Source organism: Onychostruthus taczanowskii, unplaced genomic scaffold (assembly GCF_017590055.1).
Source record: "Onychostruthus taczanowskii isolate IOZ18803 unplaced genomic scaffold, ASM1759005v1 scaffold10, whole genome shotgun sequence".
NCBI lineage: Eukaryota > Metazoa > Chordata > Aves > Passeriformes > Passeridae > Onychostruthus > Onychostruthus taczanowskii.
In genome coordinates, this window is record NW_024496526.1 from 2,306,735 (window position 1) to 2,321,888 (window position 15,154).

At 42.8% G+C, this 15,154-nt stretch overlaps 1 protein-coding gene across 5 annotated transcripts in view; it reads left to right on the forward strand.

The window, feature by feature from the left end:
* The window catches only part of LOC121337197 (CREB binding protein), a 95,754-nt gene that overhangs the window by 2,412 nt on the left and 78,188 nt on the right, over positions 1 to 15,154 (forward strand). For 4 of the 5 annotated variants that reach the window (XM_041407141.1, XM_041407175.1, XM_041407149.1 and 1 more), the window contains exon 2: positions 11,518 to 12,230. In XM_041407141.1, the coding sequence (XP_041263075.1) occupies positions 11,518 to 12,230 (713 nt within the window). The remainder of the gene's footprint in view (positions 1 to 11,517; positions 12,231 to 15,154) is intronic. The other variant, XM_041407166.1, reaches the window with a different exon arrangement.

The following is a 15,154-nucleotide window of genomic DNA, read 5'->3' on the forward strand; positions in this document are numbered from 1 at the left end:
AATGTTTGTGCGCTTAAAGAGAGGGTTGTTTTTAGGAAAAGCACTTGTAGGTTTGTTGCCAGCAGTTAATGCTGCTTGTTGAAGGATCGCTGAAGGTTTCCGTGCATTGTGGCAGGCGATACAAATACTTTGAGTAGTGATTGCTGTCGAATGCCTGCTCCTGGAACTAAACCAGGCTGCTCCCTGGTGCTGGGGCTTAAATGGAAAAGTTCTGTCGCAACCTAGAAAGTGGCCTTTGTGATCGGGGGAGCTTGGGGAGGTGAGTGTGAAGCTTTTGCCCTGGGTGAGCAGTGAGTTGAGCAGAATTACTGTAACTGCGGTGGTAGTCCCACACGGGTGGGTGCTGTGGCCGCCGTGAGGGGGACGTGCTTTCAGAGCTGCCGCGTTGGGCCCGGCTGAACGGTTTGGCTCAAGCCTGCAAATGCTCACACCCGAGGCTCTGATGGCAGGCCTGAACATTGGGCAGAAAGCAACTGCTCTCCTCCTTGTTTATGTTTCTCTTGATGCTTTGATGCGGTGATGTTAAGCAACTCCTTTTGTCAGGGTAAGTTTTAGCTGCCTTTAATCTTTCTGATAAAAATAGCTCCTCAGCTTACCGGGGCAAAGTTTGTGCCGTTGAAATTGGTCTGTTTACCTTCTGAAAATATGGCCTTTTCTGTTAAACCTAAGCAGCTAATCCAGTGTCTGGTGTTGCAGAAGGGTGCAGAGATGAAAGGATAACAGAAATGGGCGCTGTGACCATCGTTAAGTTTCATGATAGTCTCATTTCGAAGTTGCCCTGCTGCTCTTTGTATCAATAAGGAAGGTTAAGACTGCTGGCTGTTAACTTCCCTTGCCATCGCTGTGCTGTATTGAACGAGCTGACTCCTGTGGTAAAATGTCTGTGGGAAAGATTTCTCCTTGTCTAGCCAGGTAGGAGTAGTGCTTTTGTCTAATTACTGCTTTATTGGATACACAGGCGTTTTCATACCTAAACATTTGTCTCCTCTGTGGCTGTTGTGAGATGTTCTCATCCAGCACTGCAGAATAAACAAGGGGCTCCTACAAAAAGTAGAATTACAGTAACTTTGCTGATGGCAGTGTGTTATTTCCATGCTGAGCGTTGATTGTTTTGTACATTGCTGGCATTGGTCCTTCAGCAGAATATACGGAGACCTGGCGGCGTTCTCGAGCTGGTCTCGGGCTGGTTGGGAAAAACGTGCCTGGATGGAGCAGCAGCACAGCTGGAGGTGTTCAGGGCCCCTGGACTGTGGTCCCTTCTGCAGGTAGCTCAGTGAGGGTCTGAGTTTGACTAAAGTCATGCTTCTGTCTGCGTTCATTTTGTTCCCTGCAGCTTCTGCTGCTGTGGTGCTTGCCAGTTCCAGAAACAACACAGTGTAATCTGGGCCAGAGCAGAGGGTGTCCCTGACGGCATCAGGAGTTAACAAATTCCTAAAGTAGGTGAAGTTGGGAAGAAGGTGAGATGAGCAGCTTCCAAAGTCCATTAGAGCTAGGTTTTCACTTCACACTTCCTCGTGTAGGGGATTTTGTTGATTTTTAATTCTTTTTTCCTCCGTAACTTCTGATCCTGCACAGATTAAGCCGCATGGCTGACGCTGCAAAAGATGCAGGCCAAGCTCCCCCATAACTCCTGTTCTCTTCCTGGCCCATGTGCTGGCATCCAGGGCCCAGATTTTACACTGGGGAAAGGCTGGCCCTGTCGCACGTGCCTCCCTACGTGCTGAGATAAGTAGATCTCTGGCTGACTCCCAGCCAGCCACAGAACTTCTCAGAAGGGAGTTCCTGTCGATGCGCAGCCTGATTTGATCCTGCTCTCCTGCCAAAAACCAGATAGGTGTATTGCACTGGATTTAGGTTTTAGTTTGAAAAGAGGTGGACAAAAGCAAAGTAGCTTAAGGAAGGACAGCAAGGTTTTCTAAGCTTGTGTTCACATTCTTAGCAGAGACTTCAGATGGAGTGACGTCTCAGTGATCTAAACCCAGATTTTGTTTGGGCACGTGGAAGTATTAGTATGGATGTTTTAAAGGGTTCTTTCCTGCGTGGCTGAAAAGCTTCATGGAAGCCTGTGTAATCTGTCTGCTCTTGTTTTGTGTGATACCTGCAAAACTCCAGTGTTGTGTGTGTGCTGTGGCAGTAAGAATTGCAGTTACACACTCCCTTATTCTCTCCCTGGAACAAGGAAAAGGATAATTTCATTAAGTGAACACACTCTCATTTATAGGCAGAAAATTTAGGGAAGAAAGTAATTTTCTGAAAAGCTGTAGGTGAAGGACTGTGCCTAGTTTTAATTGTTCCACAGGAATGTCCTTTTTGTTTGTTTGTTTTGTGGTATTTGTGCCCTAACTATTTGGGATGGGAAAATGAGGTGGGATATTTCATGGCTATATTGTTTCTTGTGGAATACTTCATGGTTATATTGTTTAAGACTCATGGAACCATGGGGGGTGGTGGATGGGAGAGGATGATGCCAAGCAAAGTGTTTACTTTGAGCTAGAAGCTTGATACGAACTGTTGGGGTTTTTTCAGCTGAAGTGACTGATCTGCATAACTTGATGCCAGCGTTTGTGATCAGGATATTTGTGAGATTAGAAGTGGGCTCATTTATAGAGTCTAGCACAGCTAATTCTTACCAGTTCCTGGGGCAGTGCTGATAGCAGAGTATTGTGTACTCTCCCAGTGTTTGAGGGCTTTTATGGGTTTTTCTAAGGAGTTTGACACTCATGTCTGTGTGGGATGAAAAGTTGAGCAGATGATCTGCTAGCCTGATCATATGTGACAGTCCACAGTCCTACCATTTTGCCCATTCCTTTATTTTTTGAAATTCATACTTTGATAATTGCACATATACTGGGGACTTCAAACTTATTCCTCCTCCAGTGACTTATAGTTAACTAGGAAAATGCTGTGCTATAGAGCTCCTGGAGAAGCCTTGCCAGCAGCAGGCAGGAATAGAGGCTGTGTCTTTGCCGTACTCCAGAGATCTCTTGGTAGCTTGTGAAATGATTCTCAGTTTTCTGCTGCAGATTATTCACTTTCTATTTTGGCTGGACATTCCTTGGAGTCATTGTCCAGTGCCATTAATTATTTCTACAGCAACATGCTGTGCTTTTTTATTGTACCTGCAGCTTCACAGTAAAACCCCCCACATATTCCTAGTGTTTATTAGATATTTTACTTACTGTTGCTATCTGCTAAGAGAAGAACATGAAAAAAACCCCTCACCCTCTTAACAGTGTACTGCAGGTTAATGTGAAATCAGGGTGGAGAGGGTAGTTGAAAAACACAATTTGAAAAATTCTGGGGTTTGTTCTTATACAGTGAAAAAATTTGAGGGATAACTTAGAAATCTGACACTTCCACTCTAATTTGGTTTGCACTTTCAATAATTTTTGCTTTGTAAATCTTCCTTTTAACATATGTTTTCCATCTGTCTTCTCAGATGTCTAAGATACAGAGAGAACCTAAATTGTTTATTTGGAAAATTGTTTAATAAAGATGCTTCAACAAATACTGTTAAGTATTTTGCAGAATCATAAGTGTGAATTAAAAGAAAACTGCAACTTCTATTAGTAGTGATAATTATAACTCTTAATGTAAATCTCTTAACACACTCTTCCTTTCCTGCTTTCTTATTTCCCATCGCTGAGTAATAAGGATGTTATTTATGACACTGGGTAAATGCAGTATCTTTGGTTTGCAATTTGTGTGTGCATATATTTTTATTTATGCACCTGTAAGTCTGTAAAATAATCCCCAGCTTCCCTGCCGGTCACCTTTAGTGCTGTGGAAGCTTCCTTGGGAAGACAACATTGGGAAAAGGAGTCTCTCTTCCCTGGATGCCTGTTCCTCCCAATCTCCTGGGCACATGTTGTTTTCCTGCTGCAGGTGGACATGGTGGAGACAGGAATCAGAGCTGGAGCCCTTCTGCTGCAGAGTGAGAAGTAAAATGGGACGTGGGATTGCAGCCCCTGGCCGTGTGTGTGTCACCAGGAGAGCACGAGCTGCTCTCTCGCTCTGCCCAGCTTTGCCACCACGGGTATCTCATACCTGGGTTAGTGGGTGTTGCTGGTGACATCACTTCTGTGTCATCTCTTGTGTAGTGTCATCATCTCACGGAGAGAAGAGATGGGGAAATTACCAAGTGGCTTGCGTTAAATACTGAGTATGAGTCTGGTTTGGAATTGTTGTGAAGTTTTTTCCTAAGTTCATAAACTCCCTAAAGGAAAGTATTAATGAGAATGGTTCAAAAGAGCCTCATCCCACTGAAATCAGTGCTTTAAAGTAAAAGATTCATGAGAGAGTTGGGGTTTTTTTGGTATTGTCAGTTACAGTTGGAAACTTTTTTAGACATAAATATACAAAAATAGTTTTAAGTGCTTGTCTGCTGTTGCTTCCTCATGTATGTTTTGGTTTGTTTTAGATTGTATGTCTTTGCATAGCTGAATTTGAGTTGCCAAGCAGAAGACAGTTCCCTTAAATTTGTTATCAGAAATAGGGAGTAAAAAGTGACATTAAAAAGAATGGAATTTGTACTTCTTACAGCTTCTGTGCATCACAGAGGAGACCCCAGACTTGCCCGTTGCATAGTAATGTTGCTTAGTTTTTTTTCCTTGTTTCATAGTATTACTTCAAGTACGTGTTTATATGTTTCACTCTTCCCAGAATGGGCCTGTTCTATGGTTCTGTTGGAGAAGCTGTGTTAACGTGGCAATTGTCATAGAAGGACTCGTGTAGCTGAAGGGAACTCCTGAGCCAGAACTGAGCTCCACTTCTCACCACTGACACTGTCAGTCACTGTGGGGAGCGTGAGGAGCTGAACACTTCAAACCCTGAGCCACCTGTGTTGGCAGTGTGTTCACTGAGAAGTCTCTGGCCAGGGAATGTCTCGGCTAAAGTTTGTTTGTCAAGATAATTCATGTCCTTGTGCATTACATGCCAATTCCCTTTCCAGGTGGCCAGTGAGAGTGGCACAACCTTAAGGGAAGCTGTGGGTCTGGCAGCTGTGGGAGCCAGCTCAAGGCAGGCACAAGCAGACATGGACTTGGTACAGACTGTGCATGTCATGCTGACTTAAGCAAGTGCCCACTATTAATTACCAGACTCTCAGATGATTCCTTTTAAAAGGGTCATTCAGAACTTAAATGTTCTGTCAGCTGTTAAATTTGGGCAAGAGGCATGATGTGTGTTTGTGATAGGATGTTAATGTAGTCTCACTTCTGTTAATGTTAATGTGCTCCAAGAACCTTAAAGTATTTAATCTTCATCAGGATGATCTTGTGAATGAGAAGCTGATGTTCCCAGTGTGGTGTCTCCCAGCCCATAGGCAGATTGCCTCCTCTTCCTTCTGTCTGGGTTTCTCTTCTCATGGTAAATAAATTTACTGAAGCCTTCTGGTCTGTAAGAGGGTTAGCCTGGTAGCCATGTGCACTGGGACAGTAGCCATGTGTGTCTTGTGGATGTTGCTGGATGGGATTTAGTCTTATTCACAAGAGCAGACATGGCAACTGTGTCAAAATAGTGAAGATACCTTGGGAAGCAATTAAGAGGAAGAGTGGTTTTGGAGAGGGGCAGAGGAAGGCAAAGGCAATCCATCATTTGCCATCTGATGCTTCTAAGAGCAGACCAGAGTGAGCGCTCTTGTTGGGCTGCTTCTGCCACACATTTTGGGGTTACCTTGGCTTTATTCCTCTCTGGCCTCTGGGAAGAGATTACAGACTAGCTTCTTATCTGGATATTTTTCATACTTGCTTCTTTATATAAGCCGTAGTGCCAGGTGCAAGGGCCATTTAATGTGCTCTCATATACTACTTTGTAATTGATAGGGAAACATTCAAGTAATCTGTGATTTATTTTTATGAAAGGGTAGAATAATCCCTAAACCCAGCAGTTACTTCTGAAATAAACCAGTATCTCAGGTTTTTCTAGATTTTTAGCCCAGGTTATGTTGTCACTATGAGCACAGCAAAACAGAGAGATGGTGGAGACAACTTGGACAAGAGAACTTGTAGCAGAGAGAACCTTAAGGTTATGACATCGTGATACAAAACATGGAAGTGGAAAGAAAGGCTGGGGACTGAACCTGGTGTGACCAGGGAAGAATCTCAGTTTATACTACTCTCTTCTCATGGAGGTGAGGAGGAGGACAGAGGCAGAGCAGGAGGCTTTTCCTGTATCGGGTAGTAGTTGTTATCACACCTTAGTGGTGGTACAAAGGATGTGGATAAGTGCATTTTCCCCATCCTGGCTCGTGTGTCTGCTGGTGGAGCTGGTGTCAGGAGCTGAGTCAGGAATAGAGTAGTACTGCAGTAGACATCAGAAGAGAACTGATTTTCTTCCATTAGTTTCATGATTGCTTTGTGTAACAAGCTTCAGTTTTGGAAAGTTACTTAGTTACCGAAGTCTTACCAAAATGGACTGGGGAAGATATTAGGAGCTGTCTCTAAAATCCCAGCCACAGGAAAGCAAGCGAAGGCAAGTGTTAAACCCATTTTCAAAAAGGGCTAAAAGACAATAGAGTCAGCTACAGGCTGTTCAGCCTCCTATCCATCACTGGGAAGGTCATGGAGGAGCTGGAGTGAGTTCAGTGAAGGGCTGCTCAGGAGTTTGGGGGCTGGAGCATGTGCCCTTTGAGAGGAGGTGGAGGGCTGGGCTGCAGTCAGACCTGATGTCCTTTCCAACCTGAGTGACTTTGTGCCTGTCAACAAGAGAGAGCTGTGATGATGATTCCATGAGTTTTCTAGAGATAAATTCCAAGGATTCCAAAAGGTAATGTTCATATCAACACATTTGAGTTTTGACCTGTCCTGTGACTTAGAAATGAGCGACCCAGACTATATTCCTTTCTCATCCCAAGTGCAAGTAGTTTAAATGATCAGGCAGGTAGAAATTTAGTTAAATACACAAATTTCTTATTATTCAAGCCATAAATTGGTGAGACTCATCCACATCCCCGATGTTGGATCTCTTATTCCTTCTCATCACCCTCCACCCAGCCATCAGGGTTTCCTTAACCCAGCCAGGTCCCTCATCACCATCATTCTCAACCTGGTTGTTAAACATGGGGTTCAGAAGAAGTGATGCTGCTCTGCTGAAAGTCAAGATCAGATGCATGTCAGTTCCCAAGCTTTCCATGTCTTGTTAGGGAAAGACACAAATCTGAAGTTTCCTTACTGGAAATTTTAGATTTTCCATGAACACGTTGTTTAATTGTTCTAAAACATTAATTGCAATAATTGTCTTTTGTGAAACAATAAATTACAGAATCCTCAAACCTCGAAAGGAAGTTGGAATGGACGAGGTAATTGCTGACTGTGCCACACAGTGTGGCTATTGAGGGGAGCTACCTGACAGTGAATTTTAGGGAATGGCTGGAGCTCTGAACTGTTGAGGCTTTGTCTGCTGGGGTCTGGCGTGATTGAAAGAAGCCTTACAAAACAAAATTGGGCTCACTGAAATGTAACAGCTATGTTGGCATGAAAGAAAGGCCCGGTGAAAATACTGCTTGTGTGCTGGACTTAGTGTCTGCTCTGTGCCACAAGCAGTCAGTTTGTGACAGGAGAACTCCCAGTCACGTCTCAAGCAAAGATTATGCTGTAAAAAATGAAACTGAATTTGGTAGTTCTCCTCCTGCTTGCTGTGAGATACATTTGAGATAATAAGACACATAATGAAACACCTTAGGATGTTTGTCACCTCTCCAGGCTGAGGTAAAGGGGAAAAAATGGTGACATTGAATCAAGTTAATTGATTGAATATGTGTATTAGGAAAGTCTCCCAGTAACAGTCACAAGCAGTTGTACAGATGAGAACGTTTGGCCTTCGGGATGCAGCAGAGTTTTGGGGTTTTTTTTCTTCTGAGGAGGCCTAGAAGGAAACAGAACATGTTTGGTTTTTTTTTAACTCTGGTTGCTGAAAGTGTTGTCCAGGAAGGCTGAAAAATGTGACATTTAAGCTCATAAGACTGAAATTAGGAGAGAAACTGTCTCAAGTGTGGTTATCTTCTACGTGTGAAAATAGCTGCTTGAGGAACGCAGAATGCTCAAATTGGAAAAGGAGCCTTTTGGAAAGAGTGGGGCTGTGGTACTTCCCTAGTGCTTTTCCATGCCTTCCAGAAAGCGTAATCTCTGTTTTTTTGGTGCTCTGCTGTTAAGAGGACGTTTGGGTTTGTGTGACAGAGGTAATGAAAGGTATGAGGTTGAGGATCACAGGTGCCGTGTTAGAGACAAGACACGACGAGGTGAATCTCCGCAGCCTTAGTCAGCTCTGCTGCTTCATGAGTACTGAGTTAGAGGTATGTGCCTTTTGGGTTTGGGGAATCTGTTCTCCTTTAAAATCCAGACCACTTGTCCTGCTCTGATTGTGCTGGGTGCATGGCAGCTTCGAGGATGGAGCAGGTTAAAGCTCGGTGGGACTTCTCAGCAAAGGTGTTCTCTGACCACTGCTTCAGGTAACTGCATGTAAAGGCAAAGGCTTCCCTTGGTTTTGAGCCTCCTCGTAGCTGCCTTTGAGAAACAGTTGAAGCATTGAGAATGGGATCAATTCTGTTCTTTTTGTGAGGATGGAGGGACTGCAGTTGCTTTTCATTTCTCTGTCAGTAGAAATGGGCCATGTTCTTATTATGGCAGATTTTTATATGTGTGTAAATATACTTATTCTTCTTATAACTGCCAAGACAATCTCTTATCTTTATGGATTTGTTGCAGACATGCTCAAGTAGATTTTTGTTTTCTGTTGTATTTTATAACCGTTGTAAAATGTGCCTTGTGTTGCTGTTTTTAATGTGCATGACTCTGATGAAATATAAAAGAAGATGATTAATCATTGCATGAACAATTGAATTCTTGGTGAATTTTTACAGGACCATTGTGTTAAGTTGTTTACCTGCTTTTTATTTTCCTGCTGGCAGAGCAGTACATTTTCCATGTCTAACCTTAATGTACAGCCTTCTTACAGGAGCTTAGGAGTGGTAGATTATTTCAGGTTTTAAGTGGCAATATTCCCAAATGCTTTCTTCACTCTTTTTTGTAAACTGCAAAAACATTTCCAGTTCTTGGCTCTGGCAAGACAGAGAGTCCAGCCAGCCAAGCAAAAAAACAAACTGAGCATTTATACTCCAGCATCCCATTTTGAAATACAGCTGGAAAAAACTACTCCTTAAGCCACAGCAACATCTTCCCCCTTCACACTTTGTCTCTTCTTCTCTGCTCCTATGCCCACACCCACACATCTATTGTCCATGAAATATTAACCATTTTGGTGCAGAAGCTTGGAAGAACACCTTTTTGTGGGATTTACAGAAGTTGTGTGAACAAGCACTGTAAACCTTGAACTCGGGTGGTGAGAGCAGTTTAAGAGAGGCGAAGGCTCAGCCCCGTGTGCCAGCCTTGGTGATGCGCGGGCAGGCGGCTTTGGTCGGGCTCCAGCTGCGGCCACCGCCAGAGGCAGAGCCTCCCAGAGCCTCCCAGCATTCCCAGCTGAAATAGGAAAATCTTGGAAGAGTGGAAGAGGGAAAGTAGAAGCAAACTGTATTGGAAGTGGCACACTGCAGCCTGGTCAGTGTCGAGATGTTGTGTGGGAAAGTGGAGGAGAGATGAAGCGGTCATGGAATCAAAGGTACACCAGGAATTTTTCTAGAAGACAAGCAAAAGATGAACTAAAGACCTGAAGTGAAAGGCAAAAAGTAAGGGAAATTAAAAATACTTTAATGAATCTTGCTGAATGAAACGTTAGCTTGTTCCTTGCCTGCTTGGAAGGGAGCAGGGTCTCTGTGCTGAGCAGGGTGTATTTGACACCATGCAATCCTGGAGGGGTTATTGACTCCAGTACGTGATGATGGCAGGGTATGGGCCCCTGAAGGACGTGGTGCTTTGAGCACCTCAGAACAGCCAGAATTCAATGGTTTTGTCTTTGTTTACTGTGCCTGTTTGTGTAATTCACTAGGCATTGCAAGTCTGACCATATTTATTAATTTTTCTTCAGTGAGGTTGAATTGGAGATGCACATGCTGATAAAATGTGCATGATATTAAAGTGTACTGAGATGGCTTGGTGATGCACTGTGCTTTGTGATACAGTTTGTGTTGCTTGAGGTTTCTTGTTTCTTTTCAATGTACCATCTTACATAATTTTTGCAGCCTGGATCTTGCTCCAACTTTTTGTGGTTGAAGAGTGAATTAAACTTTAAAACAATGAAGCCTTTGGAATGTCTTTCTTAAGTAAAGAACTCCTCTTTGCTTTAACCTGGAAAAAATGTGGTTTGTTGCTCAGTGTGAAGGACTAGGGTTTGTCAGGGCTGGCTTGGGGGTCAAAATAATGTTTTCACACATTTATGTTACAGTGAGAAGTGATTGTTTTAGTTCACATCCTTGGATTGGAAAACACTCCCAAGATGTGTTGTGTTTGAACAGCTACTTCAGTGTATTGAGGCTGGTCTGCTTAGATGTTTATAAATATGTGCCTGTCCTTATGTCTTCAAATATGTAACTTCTACTTTCACATGGAAGTACCTATATACAGTGAAGTAACATTATATTTTTTAGTTACATACAAAAATAACCTTGTTACATAGATGCTACTTATGATGCACAGTAAAATATTTTAGTGAAACTGAGTTGGTCCTTTAAAGGAAAAAAAAAAAAGCCCCACCACTTTTTTATTAGTCTGGATGTTGCAGCCAGGCAGAGCTGTTCCTTCAAGTGGCTTAATGAAGATTTGATTGATTTATTTTGCTCATCTGGAGAGTGTGTGGATTACCTCTGTCAATATTGGGCATGATAAATGAGGGTTGGGCACTTACAGAGCAATTTGAATTATTTGAGCTGTTCAGGAATCGAGCAGTGACTCGATTCAAGAGGCATTACAAGGAGAAAATGCTGAGTCCCTTTTGGGATCTTCTGAGGTAGCAGATCATGGTACAAGTCAATGACTAGAAGCTGATCTTAAATGTCTTTATATGTGAGACTCCGATCAAACTGCTGAGGAAATCGTTGTTGTTCTTTGGTGAAGTTTTGAACAGTGCTGGAAGATGTTCTTTGGCCATGTGCACACATAAATGACAGGGTAGAATTGCTGGGTGAAATGCGGTGGCTTGGGATTACAGAGGAGGTTGGAAAAGGTGATGTAATTGCTCTTTTGGGAGCATAAATCAACAGGAAAAAAATCTGTTGTTATTTCTGCCTTCATCTTTAAGCCAAAACAAGGGAAATTTAAGCATTACATTAGATCATTGTATTCATGCCACCTTCGTTTTCTTAAGCTTCATTTTGTCAAAATTCTTGCCAGAAAACCTGTTTGTTGGCCAGTGCTGTGCCCCACGTGGTTGTGTGTGCACGGTGTGTGACGGCTGTGCTCTGAAAGGCTCTGGAGTTTGTGTCACAGGGACCCTCGCTCGCTTCTTAGTCCTGGGTAAAGTCATCCCGAATGCCTGTCCTTGTTAACACTAGTACACAGTAGCGAAGACAAATATTTTAGCTACTCATTTGTCATGTTTTCTCACCCATGTTTCTGTTTTAACTTGCAGATTTCGGATCTTTGTTTGACTTGGAAAATGATCTTCCTGATGAGCTGATCCCCAATGGCGAGTTGGGCCTTTTAAATAGCAGTGGGAACCTCGTTCCAGATGCGGCTTCCAAACACAAACAACTTTCTGAACTTCTGAGGGGAAGCAGCAGCTCTTCCTTGAACCCAGGAATTGGCAATGTGAACTCGAGCAGCCCCGTGCAGCAGGGAGTTGGTGCTCAGGTGCAAGGGCAGCCGAACAGCGCGAGCATCGGCGGTCTGGGCGCCATGGGTAAGAGCCCGCTGAACCCGGGAGACTCCTCTGCTCCAGGCCTGGCCAAGCAAGCAGCCAGCACCTCTGGACCTACCACACCTGCATCCCAAACTCTGAACTCTCAAGCACAAAAACAAGTGGGAATGGTGACGAGCAGCCCTGCAACATCACAGACTGGACCTGGGATATGTATGAATACTAATTTCAGTCAGACACACCAGAGCCTTCTCAACAGTAATTCTGGTCACAGTTTAATGAACCAGCCTCAGCAAGGACAAGGGCAGGTAATGAATGGATCTCTTGGGGCAGCTGGAAGAGGAAGGGGAGCAGGAATGCAATATTCTGCCCCTGCCATGCAGGGGAATGCAGGCAGTGTGCTGGCAGAGACTTTAACCCAAGTATCTCCACAGATGGCTGGGCACACCGGGCTGAACACAGCACAGACAGGAGCAATTACTAAAGTATGTACCTGCCATTTACTGTATTCTATTTATTGTACTTGTTTTTCTCCATACAGGTGTTTAGGAAACACAGTAGATCCTTTTCTGGGACAGAACTAAAGGATGTGCGTTCTTGAGTCTGTAGTTACCCATTTCAGTCACCAGTGATACTGTGCAAAGGAGATAATTGAAGCAGTTCTTCTCATGTAATCAAAAATGAAAGCACTTGTTGAAAAAGAAATCCTCGAAGCCAAAAGTTGGAGAGTATCTTAGCAGAATGAATTAGAAAAGAGTAGCATAATCCTGCAGAAAGGAAGCAGATGATTTCTCATGTGCAGGATCTCAATTTAGCTGCCAGACAACGCCATCTTCTAAAGCAATGTGAACACTTGGAGATTGAAGGGAGAGGTGTAGCAATTGCTCCTTTTGTCAAGGACCACTGTCAGCAGCCGTGCAGCGAATGTTTCTTAAATATGGAGGAACTGATCTGGAAACATCAAATTTCATGTAGATTGCCAAGCTAATGCAAACTGTGAAAGGGGAGGGCAAGGGCCTAATTTGGTGTCCATTGTGGATCAATGGTAGGGTAGGGAATGTATACCTGGAAATACCTGCTTCTGTCATGGGGCACTGCTCTGGCTCCCTGTTTGATACAGTTACTGCTTTTTAGTTCTTTGTTTTCCAGGTGTGAGCTTAGAGCAGTGTTTTGACTGCTGCTCCTCCTGCCCTGTGCCTTATCTCTTGTCTGGGTTGTTTTGGTACACTTCCTTCATGAAATTTTGATGACAAACCCACCATGTTCTGATATGTAGAAAAAAGGTCAATTTTTATCTCTGACATTTTGTGTATTCGTACATCAGTAGCTGTTGTCACAGTAGTTTATTAGCATGTAAATGTTAGTTCATTGATGTGTTAGTATTGTGGAAAAAATTGCATTGTCTCACATGAAAGTGTGTGTCCTGTACTCTGAAGAGTTGCTCACATCACCTTGGAGTACTGTATAGTTAATTTAAATTTTTTTGAAAATAAAAACCATAAAAAGCATTCTCTCTGCAGCAAAGAGATGCTTCTGCTTAAGGAAGAGATACTTGTGTTACTAGTGAAGGTCAGAGCATCTGAAAGTTGACATAACTGTTTTGGAGGCTGGAGACAGCTAATTTTGTTGTGTGGAAGCTGATTGGTCTGCGCTGAAAGGGAGTCAGCTTATCCTTCTTTTGTTTTCCTTTGAAATTTGTGGGAAGATTGAGGAATTCTATTTATCTGGCTTATTTCTGTGAATTTACAGATACCCAAGTTCCTGGGAATAGATTTTTTTTTAGTCACTACTCAGTTTTATGTGAAACTACTAATTTTTCTATGTGAACCAACTGAAGTAGAATTACCCCAAAGCAAAGGACTTGCTGACAGTCTCTGTGAGCCTGATGGGGGAGGTTCTGAGAGGTCTTGATTTATTTTAAACAAACCCACCTCTAGCAAAGGACAGGCCAGATCTCAGACAAGTCACAGATTTCAAGGACTTCAGGCTTAGCCTGTTGCCAGCTGCAAATGGATTCACCAGCTCAGGAAAGGGACCCAGACTGCCTCAGTTTACACATGTGCAAGAAGCAAAGTAAAGTTGGCTTGAGCAAGTAATACACTGGAAAAGAATAGGGACTGTTTCATGACAGAGCATAAGTGATAAAATGGTGCTTCTTTGAAGGTGCACTTAAAATAATTTTAAAAGCTTGGCCAAGTAAAACAGGAGAACTGGTGTTTTACAGGGCTCCATCTCTTGTTGAATAAGATGAAGCCTAAAAACATTGTGTTTCTTTAAGAAGTTTTACTTTATATGCTTCTTATTTTTCTCTTAGTAAAAAGGGCAGGTGAGCTCAGTGTTTTACACAAAAAAACTTGTGTTTCCATTTTGGAACAAATACTTGCTCTCTGAGTTTTCTTATGCCAAACAGCAGTGTTCTCTATTTTTGCCATTTTCTTAGTTGGCATTTGAGGATTGGTGTCCTTTTCCAGTCTCTCCCCATCCCCCAGTTTATTGTCCTAATAGGATTATCAGCCATGATTGTCTGTTAGCTTTTCTTTATTGATGCATCAGGAAAGCTTTTAAGAAAAGCAAAGAAGCACTTCAGTGAGTTTGTCCTTCTGAAACTGGAATTTCTGCTGAAGGAAAATTTGAGTTAGTTTGTTTTTTCACCTCCCGATTCCCTGGTATTTACCACTTAATGTGTACAGCTTAAAAGGTTTAAAGAGCTGTAATAAAAGTGGTGAGGCAGCTGATCTACCTAATAGTGAAGGTGTCCAACTTGACTCAAAGGCTTAAAATGTAGCTGCCATCCTGCTGTATCTGTATCAAGGCTGGAAGGAAATCCTCTAGGTGATGACTGTAGCAATATCCTAAGGGAAAGAAAGAGCTGTGAAATACAAATGCAGAGAAAATACCTAGAAGAACTATTTAAAGCAAGATCTTCTAATTACATTAAAAATAGGTGATGTGCATCTCTGCCTAACCTTGTTGAAGTACAGCTCAGTAGCCCATTTTTCTCAATTCAGTGTGTTTATAAGCAGTGTGGGGAACTCGTGACCCTTTGTGGTTTGGGACCAGTTTTGTTAGGCAATACCTTGTTTCTGTGGTGGTTGGTTTTAATCCTTTTTTAGTGTGTGACTAATCAATCCATTCCTTTTTCTGGTTTTATTTGTTGTAGTGTGTTTATATAAGCATTCTTTCTATTAAGAGCAAAAGAAGGAAAAATATCCAGAATCTGGTCCCTTCACCTGATCTCCAAGGATTCATTTCATCTGGATCATCAGCAGCCATGATTGTTAATTTTGGTCTGGACTTGCTATTTTAAGGCAGGACTGAGCAGGGTGACTGAGGTTTATGTTCCATTGCTTGCATGAGCCAAAGGTGGAGATAAACCTTACCTCTAACCTTTTCAAACAGGAATGGAAAA